Source organism: Raphanus sativus, chromosome 9, assembly GCF_000801105.2.
Source record: "Raphanus sativus cultivar WK10039 chromosome 9, ASM80110v3, whole genome shotgun sequence".
Taxonomy (NCBI): Eukaryota; Viridiplantae; Streptophyta; class Magnoliopsida; order Brassicales; family Brassicaceae; genus Raphanus; species Raphanus sativus.
Genome location: NC_079519.1, coordinates 7,507,014 through 7,527,597, shown reverse-complemented (window position 1 = coordinate 7,527,597; position 20,584 = coordinate 7,507,014). Strand labels below are relative to the sequence as shown.

General features: G+C 29.9%; 2 protein-coding genes and 1 long non-coding RNA gene across 4 annotated transcripts; all 3 read left to right on the top strand.

Moving 5' to 3' along the window:
- The first annotated feature begins 2,673 nt into the window (after positions 1–2,673).
- LOC108823452 (uncharacterized) lies at positions 2,674–5,099 on the top strand. Its single transcript, XM_018596663.2, has 7 exons — positions 2,674–3,013; positions 3,212–3,298; positions 3,397–3,657; positions 3,746–3,910; positions 3,977–4,030; positions 4,148–4,294; positions 4,407–5,099. Exons 1-7 carry the CDS (start codon positions 2,834–2,836, stop codon positions 4,782–4,784), a joined length of 1,272 nt encoding a protein of 423 aa, XP_018452165.2. The 5' UTR covers positions 2,674–2,833; the 3' UTR covers positions 4,785–5,099.
- A 1,820-nt stretch (positions 5,100–6,919) lies between these two features.
- LOC108826714 (uncharacterized) lies at positions 6,920–8,694 on the top strand. 2 transcript variants are annotated; one of them, XR_001945520.2, is made up of 4 exons: positions 6,920–7,251; positions 7,695–7,982; positions 8,075–8,146; positions 8,235–8,694. It is a non-coding gene; the product is annotated as an uncharacterized LOC108826714 (long non-coding RNA). The 2 variants fall into 2 exon arrangements; XR_001945519.2 differs by having other exon boundaries at positions 7,664–7,982; positions 8,235–8,693.
- A 10,918-nt stretch (positions 8,695–19,612) lies between these two features.
- Positions 19,613–20,070, top strand: LOC130499443 (arabinogalactan protein 14). The gene has a single exon (XM_056993520.1). The coding sequence runs from the start codon at positions 19,716–19,718 to the stop codon at positions 19,896–19,898; it is 183 nt and encodes a 60-aa protein (XP_056849500.1). The 5' UTR covers positions 19,613–19,715; the 3' UTR covers positions 19,899–20,070.
- Positions 20,071–20,584: the final 514 nt, after the last annotated feature.

Genomic DNA, 20,584 nt, shown 5'->3' with positions numbered 1-20,584 from the left:
TCTTCACCTTTCTCTGTCCTTACTATTCGTCGAGTATAGACGCTACAGACCGTACACATGTGTGGTTATCAGTGAGCTGACGCCGTCAGGATACAAACGGTGACTGTCAATTTGGTTACTGTGCCCCCGTTTCCCCTGGTAACGGCGAGCAAACCGAAACAGACGAGAGAACCAACAGCTTCATCGGAAGAGCGAATCTTGTGTCTGCTTCCCCATCATTTACTACAAGTTACGCTTTGACTGAAACTATTTGCCAACGAACAAAAGACAACATTACTATTCAAAGGCAACTCGTACGTATTAACATTATTTATTTCAATTTCTCAAATTACAGCACTCATGACAAATGTACTAATCGTTTATCAAAAAGAAAAATAATTACAGCACTTCTAGTTTTATACTCTCTCCAATCCACAAATGTAAATGTTTTGAGAAAAAAAAATTGTTTCACAAAAATTTTTTTTTTTCTAGGTTTATCTATGCATATTTAAGTTATAAAGAACACATTGTTAAATTTAAGAAGTTTTGAAGAGAAGTATTGGTTTACAGTAATAGGAAATTGTTTTCTATACCAAATTCAAAATAGTTATTGATATGCATTAATCATTTTAAATACGTGTGTAAAGTATAAAAAAAATTATCATTGTGAAATGGAGTGAGTATTATCTTTTTCAAAATACATGAAATCTTAAAATAGTATACAATTATTAAAAAAATGTGTTCTTTTTAACTAAAAAGTAAGGCTGAGAAATATTGTTCAGGATCCAGATCAAATCGAGATAAACTCTGGATCCGTTTCAAAATAAAATATCCAGGATATTCGAATTCTGTCGAGATAGTAAAATTTTAAATTTGTCAAAACCAGATTTGTATATTTTTATTTTAAATCTGAATATCCGGATCAGAATTTTAAGTTTCCCAAATTTTAAACTTTATTAATAATTTTATTTGATATATTAATGCTTATACATAAAATGGGCATATAATATTATATATTAATAAATCTTTTATAAATATTTAATTTATTTATTATTTTGAATTTTAGTATTTAATATTTGTTTTAATTTGTTTTACAGATCTGAATCCGAATATCTGTGAATATTATAATAGTGAGACGAATGTCCGAAATTCGGATATCTGGAAGGTACAAATCCAAATCTGAATATCCTAAATTTTTTTTTTTTTTGTAACAGAAATATCCTAAATTTTCTGGATATTCAGATCCGTCTTATTCCTATTAAAAATATTTTTAAAATATAAATTAGAAATTATTCCACAACTTACAACATAAACTACAAAATATCATTGACATAATTTTTTGATATGTTTAAAGTTACATTAGACTATAAAAACATCATATATTTTGTAACATCAAAAGTTTCCTTATATATCATGTACTCTAAAACCAAGGAGCACCATTTTGTATTTCTATTGTAGTTGATCCGTTGATCATCGACTTTTACAACCCAACCTAATAAAGTGTCATTTATTTTACAGAAACTGCTTTATATATGCTCGTTTCTTTGCGCCAACTGTGTAGAACACCCATCTTAACTATGTATTAGTAACCTATTTGGTAATAACATAACAAATATGTATATACCCATTTATTTATACACATTTGTGTTTGTTTGTTACATAAAAACAATGAAATTAGTTGTTTAATCTTTAACTAACAAAAAGAATAAGCTATTGGACGAGTAGCATGATGGGTCAAAACTCAAAACAATATTTTAAAATTTACTGATAAAGTTGACGCTTTGTGCATAACTTTGTTCTCGTTTCTTTATTTTATCTCTATTGACATCGTTCGATACGATGTCTCAGAACTTATTCGTTTTAAAAATCACAATTTAACAGAAAGAGACACTAGTGTAAAGAGGAATATATGCTTGAAAAGTACGCAAATTTAATTTATGATATATTCTATGGTTTTTCAATTTTTATACGTTGAGACAAGGTACATTAAACTACCAAACTTAGTGATAAGTTAGTTACATGCAATTTAGAAACTTGTGTATTTTGGTTTGAAGCTCTTTGGAGTCATCGACTACCTCGCCATGACTTCTGGGCTCCACTCGCATCCTATTTCATACTGTATTGTTTTTTACAGTTATTAGATTAACCTTATAGTGAAACTAATTTCTTACCATTTAACTAAAAACAACATCTAACTAACTTTTCAAGCATATACCGATTGATAAAAACATTTTACCCAACACTCATGCATCTTTTAGTGACGAATGATTCATTTTTATACACATGTATTTTTTTCTACCTTTCATGGTTTATCATTAAACAAACAATCATTTGAATACCCATTAATAAACACAAAATCATTTGAATACCCATTAGAGAAAAGTTGAGTGGATTTACCGAATGATTTTTAAACGGCTTCTTTTTTTCGTAATTATTTACTTTTAGGCGCCATAAAAGTTTAAAACATATTTTAACAGTTACATTGGGAAAACACAATATTAACAACACATCAGTTTGGTCTTTTACTAGTTACTTACTCATAACTGTGTATTTAAGGGTAAACTTAAAGGAAAGAGAAAGAAAGTGGCAGGGAAAAAGAGAGAGAGAGACAAAAAAGGAGTCTTTTCATCATCAAATCAAACGAGAGAGAGACCCATTTCAATGTCGCTACAGAAACACATTTGTTAGTGGTGGGTTACAGAGTAAAAGGTGTAGAAGAAGAAGAATATAGATAAAGGCGTTAGCTTTTCCTCAAAAAACTTCACCAATTAAAGAGCTTTCTTAGATAAGTGAGAGAAGCAATACCCAAATCTCTCTTTCTTCTTGTTGGCCATTAGACTTGAGAGGGATAAAAATGGGTGCCGCGGCGCATTTTAGCAATGACAGTGTTTTCAGAGTGTTTCTTCTTTGGCTCCTCTGCTTCTGGGGATTGCTCTCTCTAACATGCGCTGGGAGGCTCAGTGTCTCAAGTCAGAATTTCCAAGTGCACAAACACTTGAAAAGACTGAACAAACCAGCCGTTAAGAGCATTCAGGTCTTTGATTCTTCTCTTCTTAAGCATCATTCTATATTCATGTCTCTCTCTTTGTATGTTTCTTTCTTTCTTTGTTTAGCTGTTACCAACCTAGGTTCCACCGCTTAGTTTGTTAGTAAGTAAATGTAGGAAGAAAGTTGGAAACTTTTGATTACAATGTGAAGTTTTTTTGAACTCCAAATTGAAATTCTCAAACAGAGTCCAGATGGTGATATAATAGACTGTGTTCACATATCTAAGCAACCAGCTTTTGATCATCCTTTCCTCAAAGACCACAAGATTCAGGTAAACTTTTTGTTTCAGCATTTGCCTCAAAATTCACACTCTTTTTTCTTCTTTCAATTTTCTTGCATGTGTCTCATAACATACTATGTTGTAAACAGATGAATCCTAGTACCATCCCTGAACTGCTGTTTGAAGAGAACAAAGGACTGTCGAAGAAACCAAAAGAGAGAATCAATCCAGTCACTCAGTTATGGCACCAGAACGGGGTGTGTTCTGAAGGAACAATACCAGTGAGGAGGACAAAGAAAGAGGATGTTCTGAGAGCAAGCTCTGTCAAACGTTACGGTAAGAAGAAGCACCTCACAGTTCCTCTACCGAGGTCTGCTGATCCTGATCTCGCCAACCAAAGTGGTCATCAGGTAGATTTTTGATTCTTTTACCTACATGTCTTCTGAGTTTCTTGCTCTAAAAGTTCTCTTTTGTGTTGGGATCTTATGGTCTAACCAGCACGCTATAGCTTATGTGGAAGGAGGCAAGTTTTATGGGGCTAAGGCGACAATAAATGTATGGGAACCCAAAGTACAAAGCCCAAATGAGTTCAGCTTGTCTCAGCTGTGGATTCTTGGAGGTTCTTTTGGTCAAGACCTCAACAGCATTGAAGCTGGTTGGCAGGTATATAAACTCATACCACTTTAACTTCTATCCATTACATCTTTGACATTTATAAATACAAATCAGGTTAGTCCGGACCTATATGGTGATAACAATACAAGGCTGTTTACATACTGGACTGTAAGCTCAAAAACCTTTTAACTTCTCTTCAGTTTCTGATGATTCTTACTGTGTATATTGGGCTGATAAGGTTTAGTTCTTTTTCTTATTGTTTTCTCTATATGGAACAAACAACAGAGCGATGCTTATCAGGCTACTGGCTGCTACAATCTACTTTGTTCCGGTTTTATACAAGTCAACAGTCAAATAGCAATGGGAGCAAGTATCTCTCCTGTATCTGGCTTCCATAACCCGCAATACGATATCAGCATTACCATTTGGAAGGTATAAACCATACCTTTTCATGGAACCCTTAAGCCTTTTTGTCCCCAAAGAAGCTGACTTTGTAGTGAACTGATGAAACTAACCGAATAACTTGGGAATATTTTTCTTGTAGGATCCAAAGGAAGGGCACTGGTGGATGCAGTTTGGAGATGGGTACGTGTTGGGATACTGGCCAAGCTTTCTGTTCTCCTACTTAGCAGACAGTGCATCCATAGTGGAATGGGGCGGAGAAGTGGTGAACATGGAAGAAGACGGTCACCACACGACCACACAAATGGGAAGCGGTCAGTTTCCAGATGCAGGGTTCTCGAAGGCTAGTTACTTTAGGAATATTCAAGTCGTTGACAGCTCTAATAATCTGAAAGAACCAAAAGGGCTCAACACTTTTACTGAGAAAGCGAATTGCTATGATGTTGAGGTTAGTAAGAATGATGATTGGGGACATTATTTTTACTATGGAGGTCCTGGAAGAAACCCTAATTGTCAGTAGAGGATGAACAGGAGAAAGATGTTGATTATGATGAAGATGTAGAGGAATACTCTTACTTGATGTTTAGGTGAAGTGTAGGAAGATCGTTTTTGTTGATTTTTTCTTACTCTTTACTATCTGTTTTGTTTTCATGGACATTGTTTTTTTCTTCTAGGTTTCTAGGTTTGGTTTCAAGGTCTTTATTTGTTACTGTGTTTGAAGTGAACACATTTGTCTGTAGTCTGTAAGTGTGAAGCTGTGTGAAAGGGAATTTGGTTGTCTTGTCTCTTTGTAACCTTGAGGACAAAGAAAGTTGCGGACCTTTGGTTTCTTTTAGAGTATTCCTCTTATTGCATTTTGCTTATGAAAATGAATGGAAGTTTGATTCATTGGACCAACTAATTATCTGTTAATCAATGAAAATATCAGCATTTAACATTTCACCAATTACTAATTTATCTTTTGATAATGATTTATTTTTCATGATATTACATAAAGTAAAAACGGCGTAAGTGAGAATGATAACTAAGCGGCTAAGTTTTGTAATTAACAAATCAACTGACTAACATGTTCAACATTATTCTCCTATAAATATAAAAATTCAATTAGTGCAAAAATGAGAGTATTGTCACTTTTAGCTGAGAATCATGATGCATGCCAGATTGTCTAGATACAAATGAATATACTATATAGTTTATACACATTTATTTGAATTTGTGAAGGTATGATCGATAACTAAATATAACTAGAACTTGACCCACATCTCCACACGAATGTTTGATTAAACTTGTTTTCAGCGTAAAGTCATAAAATGTTGATTTTATTAAAAAAATCTCATATATATTTTTAATTTTTTGTAATTTACAAATAGAGTAGAATATATTATGTTATAGTATAGATGTTTGATAATTATTTTTTATTTGTACATAATATTATATTAAAAATTTTATAGCTTGATGTAATTGTACTATTCATATATTAACATGTTGTCTTTGTTAATTTATTTTAAAATAAAATAACATACTACATTTTTTTTCCATTAGTTTTCAATGAATTATTATTAATTTTATGGTATATTTTTAAAAATTGAATTTTTGAAATTTTTTATATTTGACTAAATTAAGTAAGGTAATACTATATTTAAAAAAAATTATATAATGTATATTATATATTTCAGTTTTTTGTTTTTATTTTCACCACAAAGAAAATAATATTCAGTTTGGTCAATATATGAATATAGATTTGTTTAGATAAGCTTTAGAATTTAATTAATTAATTTAAATTGATTGTAAATGCAGTGTCAGAATCTGTAAATAAAAATATAAAAATAAATATTTAATTTATTGTAAATGTAGTGACTTAATGTGTAAATAAAAGAAAATATTTAATATAATATTCGTGTTTCCAAATGCTTTTCATTTAGTCTGTTATTCAAATTTTCAAACAGTTTTCATTTAATCTACTATTCAAATTTTCAAACAGTACCAAAGGTACTTCAATTTTAATAATATAGATGATACAATATATAAAAAAATATTGGATTGGATAACCTACACGATAATTGCTTAACAAACATTACGAGGTTAGACCGTATGCTTATGAACTATGAAATATTCTGCGTCCTTCACGGAGTGAGTAGATTTTAAGAAATAATTAAATTGAATTAATAGACATTATAAGGTAAAATAATATGATGATATACATAATTAAAAAATTCAATAATCTTCTATATATTAATTCTGGAGCATTAATTAAATGATAACGTTGAGAAACAAACTTAAGTGTCAAGTTCACATAACTTCTTAGCTTTTTTTTACTAGAAAATAAAGGATAGAAGTATAGAACATATAATAGACGAATAAAAACTATAATATATAGAGCTTATGCGAAAATCTAAATAACTAACCTTATAAAAATCTCCTTAGCTGTTTTACGACTTGTAGTGTACCCTTGTCCCTTGCTTAATGTGTACTCAAACCTTGGGTGAAATGGATAGTTCAAATCAATAGTATATTCCTATTCGTATGGGACTGTATTATATATATGACAAATATATTTGTATATTTGTATATAATGACAAGGTTTCAATATATCATCCACAAGGCACGAGTTAATCTATTTATATAAAATAGACTTTACTCTCTCCTGAGCTATGCCACATGGGATGCCAGGTCATAAACTCAAGTGATGTCCAACCGACACCTGTCCCATTAAATGAAACGCCGCGTATCAAGCTTTTGTATATCGTGTGGGTTTAATTTTGGTCTGCGCATACGCTCCGTTTACGGGCTTAATGACGTTCATTTGCTAAGGCCCTGGAAAAGAGAATTGTTGGTGACCTAATGTCTTATTCGTACATCCGAGTACAGCGGCGATAACGACGAACGATCGTGGTCGGTTTCCCTGTAACGCTTCGCGACTTAACTCACATTAAGAGACTTTCAATGCGTCGTTCCGTCTGCGAGATCTGTAATCTCCGTATATATAGGTTAGTATTCTTTTGCTTTCGCACTCTCTTCATCTCTTCTATATACTGAGTGTTTTAAGTTATTATGATCCGGCGTGCTATTAGTATTTTCTGGTATATTTATCTTGATCATTAGCGTTGATATAGGCTAGAAAAGACGATAAGGATTTTCCATTAAGTTTGATTCTGATTTTACCTCTGTTTTTGGTAAAGGAAGATGATGGAAAGGATTTCCCATGAAAGTTTGAATCTTTTTCTGTTTACTTAATAGCTTTCTTAAGGAGATAAATTTCGTCTTAAATGGTAAAGTTTGCTATTTTATCCAATGTTTCTGACTTTCTACATTCAAAAAAAAATGTTTCTGACTTTAGCTGCGTAGAGAAGCAGTGATCTTTCGATTTGTTTTAAAGTTCAGCTTTTTAATGTTGTTCAGGTTGAGTGATATGTTTTGTGGTTCACGGCAGGATAGAGTGATATACAGAAAAAGGAAAATGGAAAGGGAAGCCATACCAGAGCATTTGATCAAACTCCTCCCTGTCGCACAGCCTGCCGCATTTGATCTGGTGGGTTATGTCATCTACGACATTGGAAGGGAAGCCATACCAGAGAAGAGTCTTCTACAATGGAACCATTGAGGTAGTTGAATCTGATGGCTTCTCAGTGGTGTGTCTGTCTTTCTTTTAACACTTGGGGTTGCTCTCCTCCTCCTTCTCGGTCTATGGGCATACAGCCAAGTACAGAGTCTCACTAAGGTATTCCTGTCCTGATTTGAGAATTTTCAAATTGTGTGTGTTTACAGTCCGATGTTATGGGATTTTATCTGACAATCTCCCTCTGTTACCAGAACACCAAAAAGGTATCGAAGGTGGACGTAGGAACAAGGTCTACGGACGCATCACTTGACGAGTGACTCGAGGTTCGCATATCTCTTTCTCCCTTTTTAGATTTTATTTCCTCTTCGCTGGGATTGAAGTGTGTTTGTGTGTGTGTTATTGTGCCTTCAGGGACATTTGGCAAAGATATTGCAAGAAAACCGAAGAGAAGAAGTGAGAAAAAATAGAACCTTTTCTATTTATGAAGGTTCTGCTTCAGTCAGAGTAATAATGCTCAGAGTAAATAAGTGGCTGCTTCAGCCCAATTTCTCAGTATTATGTTTTATTCTATGTTATGTCCTCTGTTTTTTTTCTCTGTCATATGTGTATGTGTTCTTGAAAGATCCTTGCAGAATCAAAAACTATCTATCTAATCTTCAAGGTAATAAAAAAAGATTAGTTACTTATTTAATACAGAGGTTGCAATGTCTTAACTACAAAGTTATACTGAGAATATTATACATCAAAAGACTTTTAGTTCAAGGATGATCAGTATTTTGCAAGTTTTTACTTTCTACCTTAGTTTCTCAGTAAAGAGTCTTGCCTAAGACTTTGAACGTTCTTATCCTTAAAAGTCTCTATGCTTTGTGCCTTTGTGCATTTGATTCCGTGGTTTTCTGGACAGTCTTTCTTTTTCTTCTTCTTCATTTATTCTCCTGAAACTTAACTTTGATTTGCAGAGCATGAGAAAATATAATATTTTAATTAGAATCAGAGAGCACACGTTCACAGTTGATGTGAGGATACAAAATTTAGGCCCACAGGGCCACCACTGTAGGCAACATGTCTTTCCAAACACCATCACACAGTATCCACAACAACACACTACGCCGCAGCCTAATAACATGAGAAAAAACAAGTAAGCAGTGCTTGAATAAAGGCAGAAAAAACTGAAACAAATGCACAACAAATACACACAAATACATGACGAAGACAGATAATTTAAAAGCGCTTGAAAGTGAAGTTGTTTAAACTGTGAAAGCATAAACAACTGAGCCGTAGCATCGGCGACATACAATTGTTGTTTTAACAATAACACGAACATTGCAGTTGGCCTTCTCAAGTACGTAAAAACGAGGAAGTGAGCAGATGGGGGATGGGTGTGGGCACAACGGTGAGATTACGACTGAGGAGGAAAGAAAATTAGACACAGTGGCCGTCACGGTAACTGAACTAAGAGACTTTCAGAACAGTAACTCATAAAAAGGGTTAAATATATCTAACAACTCATCAGTGAGTCAAGAATGCACACACAATATACTAAGCGAAGATTCCGTAAATCCATACCAGGTCAAACACATGTCACCGTCATACAGTCATACTTAATGAACACATCCCCTTCTTATTAATCAAGAAGCATTTTTAAAGAGTAACCTTAAATGTGTAAGTTATTTACATGAGTGCCATGCTTACGTGTCGGCACCATATTCACTCTCAGCCCATATATAGAATCACCCTTGATTCACTAGAGAAATTACAAAGGAATGCCATTGTGGTACCACTCGAATTTCCTCATATACATTATAGTTCAAAATGAATAATTTGACGATTTTGGGTAAAAAAGAAAGTCAAAGATCAGTGCGATTTCATCATTTCATGTTTAAGGAAAGTCAAAGATCATTACTATTTCTCTTAATTCTATTTCCCATTAACTCATTCCATAATTTCCTTTTCTATCAAAATATATTGCCATATATAAGGTTACCATAGATCATTGCCATATAATCTATTACGCAATTATTTAGTATAATGTTGTAAAATCTAATATTTTTTTTAATGCAAGATGTATCAGAAGCCATTTTATTAAGAGTGAACACAAATATCGTAATTCAATTTTTATATTGATATTGTAATTTTTTTTAAAAATAATGATGAGCATAACAAATATCATAACAAGTGAACACAAATATCGTAATTCGATTTTTTATATTGATATCTTAATATCGTAATTTTTATATTAATGTAGGAAACGATGCTTGAAAGATCTTTATAGAAAATGGTTGAATATACGAGAACCGTTTTGAATTTTCTAAACTATTTTATGATGGTATATTCTCTATAAGATAATAATGTATATAGCCTAATTACTGGTGGTATACGTCATTTAAATACGACAGATGTGGCCATAATTATTTTAGGTTAGTATATATATAGTTTTGACTATTTTATAAACTCAAAATGCATTATATCACTTTAATATGGTAAAATTTTAAGGTAATTCCACTGATTAATACTCTATTTATATAGAATATAAATCAATGACATATATATGGTAAACATTGTTGTTCTATGCATTGATATATGAGTGATTGACAAGCTAAATTGAACGTCTTAAAGGTATTATGATACGAATATATTCTCTTTATGACTCTTTTTTCCTCCTATATAAGCCAAGGGGATGTGAGTCATTTCGTCCCATTGCAAACCAAAGCAAAATCATTGATCCATACCCAAAAAAAAATCAACATGACTGCGATGAACCATATTAAAATTTGTTGTCCAATTTGTTTGAATCATGGTAATTTCAAGCCTCTGTTTTTTATGAATTTCTATTTCTTATGCTTACTTAATTTTCGTTCTTATGTTTATTTGCTTAGGTTGAAATCATATATACAGCCTTTAGAAGTTTTCAAATCACCGCCCTGCAGTTATAATCTAAATTGTCTAATTTTAATGGTTTTTTGGCATGATAATAAACCAGCAGTTTAATCCTAGAGACGCAAGCAACATGAACAACACATTCACTACGAGTTAGCTAGACAGACTTTTATATTTAGACTGAGTTGAATACTAGCCTATGTTCACTGCATTTGATGGTAAATATAAATTTCTTGCTTTTTCCCTTAGTGAATCCATGAATATTGAAGATGATCCATTACAGAGAGATCATCAGTTAACATACATGAAATAAAACAGATCCCCAATTATGTTAGTAATATAAAAAAAAAAGTAAATTGCTTGAAATTTACTAACCATGAGATTAATCTGTTTCGGATCAAGACTGTTTTTTTTTTCCGTGACATCTCTCATGCAAGCTATTTACACTTCTGCAGAGACACCAGTTGACTTCTGCTGAGACACCTGAAGAAGCAGCCGACCAGACTGAATTTGGGAGAAGTATCGGAGCAGGTTGATACGACACACATACTTGAAAAGGCCTGCAACGTTTAAAAAATATACAATCATTCATCTGTCTTGCTGTATTGTGAGATAATAATTTATAAACATAAAATTGAAAGGTTCAGATTGATATTTTACCAATCTCAAATACAAAGACTAAGTTTTCCCAAGAAGCCATTGAAATATTCTGTGTCTGGAAGATATACAATTAGAGAAGGAAAATATATCATCATGAGAAATAAATAAATGATTTTATCAATGAACGAATCCCTAATCGTTAAATATGAAAATTTCTAAACCCAAATTTTGAAAACCAAACCTTTATTTTAGTAGGTTGATTGGCCCCTAGAATAGAGTGAACTATTTTGATAAACATAAAATCTTCTTTTGGTCTGATTTTCAAATATGGATCTTCCAAACAAATTTCGGTCTGATGAACATCAAGAAAGAAGACTTAACTAAGACACACCGGGAAAGAAATAAAATATAAAAGCCTTTAATTTTTTATGGTTTACACTATTTTGTGACCGGAAACAATTAGTTTGTAATGGACTTTATTATTAATATTTTTAATGGGCTTTTCACGTAAATGGTCCTTGCGTATTCAACTTAATTAATTGTCTGCCCAATTTAGAAGATGCTTTGGTTTTTATTAACTTAGAGGTTGGAAACTTTTATTTTGAAACTAAGTTGAAAACGTACATGTATTGATTATTTGATTGATAGTTGTTGTATGTATAGCAAATCGTTTAAAAGATATATACAAAGTAGTTGTTAGTCATATATTGCAATATTGTAGAATTGAGCCGAGTTCTTAAAAAACATTCAAACAGATAAAATTTAATGAGATAAACAAAAGAAGCAAAATTTAAGATGAGGGAAATGTATCTGACAAACCATTGGGACATAGGTTCCGATTGGTAATGGTTGTAGTTTCAAAATTATTATTGTAGAAAAAAATCTGTAGACGTTTTACTATAGCTTTAGATTTTAATGCGGTAAAATTTTATGGAAAGCAATAAACAATCGATTTGGATATTTGGCTCTGCAGAGCACTTCTACAGCTGTACGTTATTTCAAGAGCTGTGGTTTTAAAAAAATAAATTAAAATTTGATTGCTCTGATTTTGGTGCTTTAAAAATAAATAGGACTGTGGAGAGCACCCACAACCACTATCAATCACACCCATAATCACCAATATTTTTGATAGAATTAAACAAATTATAATTTTCTAACTCTAATCTCCTTTCACACAAACTTAATGATGTTCCGGAAAAGGAAAACGTATGTTTTGGTTTTAGAAACATATGAAATAATGGGGTTGACTTATCTTTGGCTTTTGTTTAACATGTACATCCACTAAGATATGACATTCAAAAATATAATCCACTAAAATATATATTCATAGGGGTTTCCCAATAACTATTTAAAAGTTTATTTGTAAGCATTTGATATTGCTGTCTCTGTGCATTTTTTTCAATTCTATTTATTATATATTTTTTTCAATTTAATTATAACTCAAACTATATTACAAATATACAAGAAAAAAAGACACCATGCAAACTACAATTTACTACTTTGATTTATCGTGTTTAAATATATAACGCAACATATTAAACATGTTATATAAATAAAATTGATGTAGAATATATACAAAATATTAAGTACATAATAAAACTAAAATCAAACTCTCACACCGCGCAAGGCGCGGATCTCATCTAGTTACAATCTATATTTTGTGATACAATCACCTAAAATCAATTGACTCCATACATAACTGTATAGATTTTTTAGTCTGCTGTTACCAAAACATGTAAAAATCAAACTAATATGTACTTCATATAATACAAATACATATTAAATATATAATATATCGGTTCAATTAATATCTAATATACAAAAGTCAATAATTTTAAATACATTGTATTTATAAAATAATAAATATTTATATTTAATTCAATATCTAGCTAATTGTTAATACAAACACAAGCAATTTATCTATAACAATATAATTTTTTAAAACTCTATTTAGAGCATATCTCTCACGTCGACACGTAAGCATTTTAAACATTTATTATTTAATATTATTTTGTTCTTATCAGAATTTAATGATTTTTGGTTTTATCGACTTAATAGATAAAATAAAATGGAGTGTGGAATCATTTGTAATTTGTTTTAGCTTCCACTATAATTATTTGATGTCAATTGGATTTTGTTCGGTTCGGTACTGAAACTGGATTCAAACCGGATTTGCTTTAAAATGAAATTTAAATTTAAGTTATATCTCTATATAAACAAATGAGTTAATGTTGTATTTGTATATTATGTTTGTTAAATATATGCATTTAAAATAAAATGAGAGAATATTTTTAATTAAATACAGGTTAGTATGGTTACACTAAACTAGCAATAATGAAAAAAATATTTTGTTAATGAAATTCAATTTCTTATGGCTGTACTACACTAGCAAATGCCGTAACAGAAGCTAAAACTACAATAATATCAATATACATAATACAGACTCTAATGATTAGCTCATATTGTCATATATATATAATGACCTAAAAATGTCTTGCTATATGCAATCTGGAGGTTCATTACATTCAATAAATACAAAAATTATTTTACACAATAATATGGAAAGATGGAATAACACATATAATATAACGTTATGTAAAAAAGAGTTCGGGTTGACCAGCCAATTACATAAATTTAGATAGAAACTAAACAAAATTAGAGTTAACAATTTTTGGAGTTGTATCTAGGCATCACATCATGGAATTAAAATAACAAATTTTAATGTTATTTGACAAATCATAAAAGTATATGAGAAATGATTATACGTTATTGGTGAATCTTTGAAAGGTATTATTCATGTTAATATTACAATTAAATGATAGTTTTTTTTACAATTAAGCAAAACCGGTATGACACATGTTATTATTAAAAGTAAATTATAAAATTTATTTTCATAATTTAAACTAAATGAGTACTGTTAAAATATCAAAATTTGAATTTTAACAAATACCAACTCAGAATTACAACTTAGGCGTTAAAATTAATAGTTCTAAGTTTGGATTGCTACAATAAATCCACACCACCATTGTACATAAAAACAATGCAATATCCCACAATCTTTGCAAAACAAATTAACAATGACAAAGTCACAAATATCATATGAAAAATTGGTCCAAATCAGAGATAAACACAATCACGTAAATTTAAAAATACATTTAAAATATATTTGACAAAATATCAAATTTCGCCCGAAGGGCGAGCCGAACCTAGTTGTATATATTTTGGAGTGAGTTACCACTTGAGACACTTTTTTCTCTTTTTTGACATCATAAGACACATGTTGCTGGAGAGACATTTTTACTCTTAGCTGTCTTATTTTTAGACGAAAATACCCCTCATTCATGTAACTGAGAGAGTAATCAAAGTTGTTTCTTTTCGTTTAGTTTGTGGGGACTAATATCAATTTCTTGTTTTCTTGTGTTACTTTTTTGAAGTTATTATCATAATTTTATAAAAAAACTAATTTATATGCCGCTGGATGGAGACATAAAGTAAATGAGATCATGAAGATATAATCATTTATATTTTATTTATCCCCATCATATTTATTTTATTCATTAATTCAATTTTTGATATGTAAATAAAAAAATTATAACTGTATTCTAAACATGTTTCTTTTTTCTTATTATTTTTATATCCATATCCATATATTTTATACTTTAATGTCTAATTAAGTTTCAAAATTTAATTTATTAGACATGTGTTTCGTGGATGTGGATACTATTATTTTCCCAATTCTATGTTTTGTTTTCTATTTTTCGTATAGTTAGTGGAGACCAAACATAAGATGTGTCGTTTTGTGTTTGGTTAGATAGGAAAAAATGTATTTTTTATTACTTTATTTAGTTAGATTTTTTTAGTTCTACAACTATTCCTTCAATCTCCATGTTTTTATTAGCTTATTTTTCAATATAAGATATAAAAAGAAAATATAGTTACTACAATAAATTATATCTCTTTTTTCTCTTTATTTTGACATCCATTTTCATATATATACTATATATGTTAATATGTATACTTGAAAAAGTGTGGATATGGACAAAAAAATGAACATAAACAAATGTGGACAACATAAAAACGGCTAGAAATTATTTTGTGGATCTTATACATATAAATAGAGGGAAAATCGCATAAAAAACCCTCAAAGTGTCACTTACTAACACTTTAAACCTTGAAGTTTTTTCACTAACACTTTTAACCTTCAAAGTGGCATTTGTATCATAAAAAACCTTCAAATCAAAAAATTGACCGGTTCAGCAGGTAATTTTTTAAAAATAATTATTTAATTAATAATAAACAAAATAAATAAATATAAATCCAAAAAATAAATAAAAATCGAAAAAATTCTAATAAAATTTACAAAAATGGAAAAAAATCAAAAAAATAAATTAAAATTTTAGAAAATTAATTAAATATATTAAAAATTAAATTATTTTCTAAAAATATTAATAAAAATAACTAAAAAGTTAATAATAAATAAGATTAAATTTAAATAGAGAAGAACTAAAATAAAATTTCACAATTTTTTTTAAAAAATGGAAAATATAAAATTCAAAATCACTAGTGACGATGATGGTTTCTCACATAACCATTAACAATGACGATAATTGCCATATCTCCAACGATAGTTTCCAACATCATCTTGAAAATGACAAAACAAAATCTTTTCAAAACTTTTGAATTTTCATTTTTTTGAAATATATGAATTTTTATTTTTCTGTTTTTTTAATTTGATCTTATTTAGTTTTGAATTTTAATTTTCTAAATTTTAATTAATTTTCTGATTTTTTCTAATTTTCTGATTTTTATTAATTAATATATAATTACATAAGAATCAAAAAAGTTAGAAAAAATCCGAAATTAATTATTATTTAGAAAATTAAAATTCAAAAATAAATGAGATCAAACTAAAAACAGAAAAAAAAAAATTCATATATTTCAAAAAAAATGAAAATTCAAAAGTTTGAAAAATATTTTTTGTCATTTTTAAGATGATGTTGGAAACTATCATTGGAGATATGACAATTATCGTCATTGTTAATGGTTATGTGAGAAACCATCATCGTCACTTGTTGAATTTTGAATTTTGAGTTTTATATTTTCAATTTTTTTAAAAAAACTGTGAACTTTTTATTTAGTTCTTCTCTATTTAAATTTAATCTTATTTATTATTAATTTTTTAGTTATTTTATTAATATTTTAGAAAATAATTTAATTTTTAATATATTTATTTAATTTTCTAAAATTTTAATTTTTTTTTTTATTTCTTTTTTTTTATTTTTGTAAATTTTATTAAAATTTTCGATTTTTATTTATTTTTCGATTTTTATTTATTTATTTTGTTTATTTTATTAATTAAATAATTATTTTTGAAAAATTACCTGCTGAATCGGTTAATTTTTTGATTTGGAGGTTTTTTATGATACAAATGTCACTTTGAAGGTTAAAATTGTTAGTGAAAAAACTTCAAGGTTTAAAGTGCTAGTAAGTGACACTTTGAGGGTTTTTTATGCGATTTTCCCTATAAATAGATGAGTTTTGTTGACTAGATTAATGCGTGTACAAATTCAAATTAGAAATAAATCAAAGTCTTTTGTTTTAATAAATATGATTTTGTGGACATAATCTTGTGAACAAGATGTTGTGGACAAATGAAAGTGAAAGATCGTAAAGTAAGCTCACCAAGATATTATCTGATAGTTTACCATAATGATCGTGTATGATCTAGTTGAAACTTGGAAACAAGAGAACAATATAACTGTAACAGATTCAGAGCTTTCAATAAACCAAGAAAACAAAAACACTAGACAATTAGATTTTCAGAACTTTTAAAAATTTGTGAACACAAAGCTAAACATGAAGGAATAAGATGCAATTAAAACAGTACCCATAAACGATATGAAAAGGTTTTGTCTGAACTTGGTGAAGTCGCAGACTCGTCGGCACAAGTAACCTCAGTCCAAAATTATAACGACAGCGCGAGTTGCAGATGGTAACTCTCCTCCGCCAGCCGCGCTAAGCTCTTCCCAGATGACGACCCCCCAATTGAATCTACTGCCATTTAAATCCTCAAATCTTTTCCTACGACAAACTGAAAAAAATAAGATTTTCAAGATCAAAGCTTTGGCTAGAACTATAGATTTAACAAAAAAAAAGTCAAAAACTTTACCTTGTATGTGGGCAACAGTTGGTCTCGTAAACAAGGATGTGTGCAGTGCGTTGTTCAGCGGTGGCTAAGAGACAACCGCCGCAAAACAGATACCGCCGATTACGTCGGAATGTATCAAAATAGTGGAGATTGGGTTTCAATCGAGATTAGGATTTAGCAAACTCCATCTTCTTTGATATCTCCTTGTGTCTTAAAAGCTACAGTTCTCGTTTCATTCCGCCTCTTCTTGATTGATATGGAGGCGTTCGTGAAATTAGAGTTACGACATAGAAATGTTCAGGAAAAAGGGAAAATAGATATGGAATTTTGAAAGTGGGAGAGAGAATATAAGTGAATTTCTGAAATTCAAAAATTTATTTATGAAATTATTATTTATAAATTATTATTTTATAAATGGGTTAGAGATGAGTGAGATTGACTCGTTAGAGGAGAACTAGAATTAGGAGAGAGTGTAGTTCAGGGGCATGTAAGATAATGCACATAGATAAAGTGTGCCTCCAGCAACAAATGTCTCAATGTGTAATTGAAAAGACATAATATGTTTTAAAGAGTAAAAAAATCTATATTTTGTGTGTATATATATATTTGTCAATTCCTTAAGACAATTTATATTAAATATATTTAGTATTTATGAGAAGGCTATATATTATTATTTATAACACTAAAGGTTTTATCATATTACATTTTTACAGGCTCCAAAATCTTGAACAATTGTTTTATACAATAAAATGAACTGTATTTTTAATTTTTAACACAATTACGATCATCATAATACTAAAATAAAAACAACAAGACACATTATTTATATCTACACCATAATACTAAAAAAATAATTACAATTTCAAACATATAAATATTTTTGATGTTCTACGTTAATTAATAATGTTGGAGTGAAATATTGGTACGCCGAATAGTGAACGAAAATTCGATACGCCGAATCAAATATCAAAGTCGCTACAAAAGTAAAATTGATTACACTAAGGGAAATAATAAGGGAAAAATAATTAGGAGAAATGTGGGTTAGGCCAAGCATGTCACTTGAGCACATGGAACCAATCCATCATCCAGTTTCCATCTTCTTTACATGTAAGAAACAATTACATGTTGACAAAAAGGAAGAAGAAAAGAAATATTTTACCAAAAAAAAAAAGAAGAAAAGAAATACAGCTCATATCTACTCATTTCATACACACAGAAAAAAATAAGAAATTTATTGGAAAATCTGATGAAGTGAATCTGTAGATGATAAATATCAAAAATCACTCAGCGAAAGAGAAAATTAGGTAAAATAATTCACTGAACGAGCATGCTGAAAAAGTAAGAAACCTAATTATCTATTAAGAGAAAAAACGTACAAAAGTATAAGAGCATTAGTATTGGTCAGAAACGCATTCACTTTTTCAAATCAAATTTTAATATTAAAACTAAATTATGAATTGAGATTTTAACAGATGTTAAATGAGATTTTCAAACATCAGTAAAATGTCTTAAAGCTTTTAGTCTCTTTATTTTTTATTTATTTTATTCATGAAAAACTCTTTACAAAATTATTAATGTTGATGCTCTAAGTTACTTGTTGACAAAATTGTACTTCCACAGAATAAACCGAGAAAAAAATATATTTTATTTGATATTTTAAGGACTTTTGACAAAATTATCATTTTCATATCAAAATCATTTTTTTATATTTTAGCCAAAATGTTTTCCGTGATATTTCGAAGTTATTCAATTTAGTTGTTTCTGATTATTTTGAAATAAAATGAAAAACAAATACTACAGTATGACAATACAATACTCATTGTTGAAGATTAATTTGCCGTCACTGAAAAAGATAATTAATATATACAATCCAAAACAGTGCGGCGCGCATTGCTCTTTCCAACTAATTATTTTGATAGTTTTTTTTGCTAAAATTTGTAACTAATTATTTTGATAGTTGATGAACTAAAACCTTTACGTGTCATAAATCAATTCCACAGTACAACATAACACATTTCTTAAACAGTTAAACCAAAATCGATAGTGGGATATATAGTAAAATACTGAAAACATTCAAATTAAATTATTCAATGCGTTGGTGTAAAGTGACATGTATCCACTTGGCCTGACATGCGTACTCGTGTATAAAAACACTAACAAATGTAATTCACAAGTCACACATCGAAAACAACATACAACAATAAAGACCAAAACCCTTTTGTTTTTCCTTCTCTTCATTTGCTCTCCGTACGCCAAATATACTAACAATGGAGGCAATGAAGATGAAGCTTTTCGTAGCGGTTTTGGTTGCGATGATAGCTTTCTCTGCGGTTCAACAATCGGCTGCAGCGGTTGACGCTCCTGCTCCGAGTCCTACCTCCGATGCATCCTCGTTTATCCCTACTGTCTTCGCCTCCGTCTCGGTTTTGGTCATTGGATTACTCTTTTGAGAATATTTTTTTGTTTTGTAATAAGACCAACTGATTGATGTTTAAGTATGGTCCTGTTTATGTCTTGGGTTCCCGTAGTTGTTTTTATGTCTTGAGTTTGATCTCTTACTCTTTCTTTCCATGTATTGTTGTCGAAGTTGACTACTCATCCTAATATCAATAATATTGATTATTTGTCTTGATATTTAAATTTATTTAGTTAAAATCTTGAAAGGCATGATGCAAACAGAAACCGAGAACTTTGCATACCGGTAGGCAGGATCTTTTTTTTTTTTGATCAACCGATAGGCAGGATCTAACTGGATCAAATAGTCTAATAATATCTGGGTTGTTTGGTGTTTTTTGTTCAATATTGGTAGGGTTGTCGACCGACCCTTAGTTGTATACAAAATTCGAATCTTAAAATAAAAGAAATTTAAAGCTGCTAATATGCTTCCTTTATCAACTGAGAGTGGACAAAAAGCAAACACTTCTAAGTTTTTACATGGCATATTCTTTGAAATGTAACTAAATTTTTTTTTTTGTAATTAATGAATTGTTTATCCAGAAGAGTTTCTAATTTGTTTAGTACTAACGCACATTTCACCGAAAAACAGCTGTTTTCCTTTGATAGATTGACTGGATGTACTTAGTTACTTACTATACAACCAAACTTTTGATGATTTTTGGGGGTAACTAGTCAACGT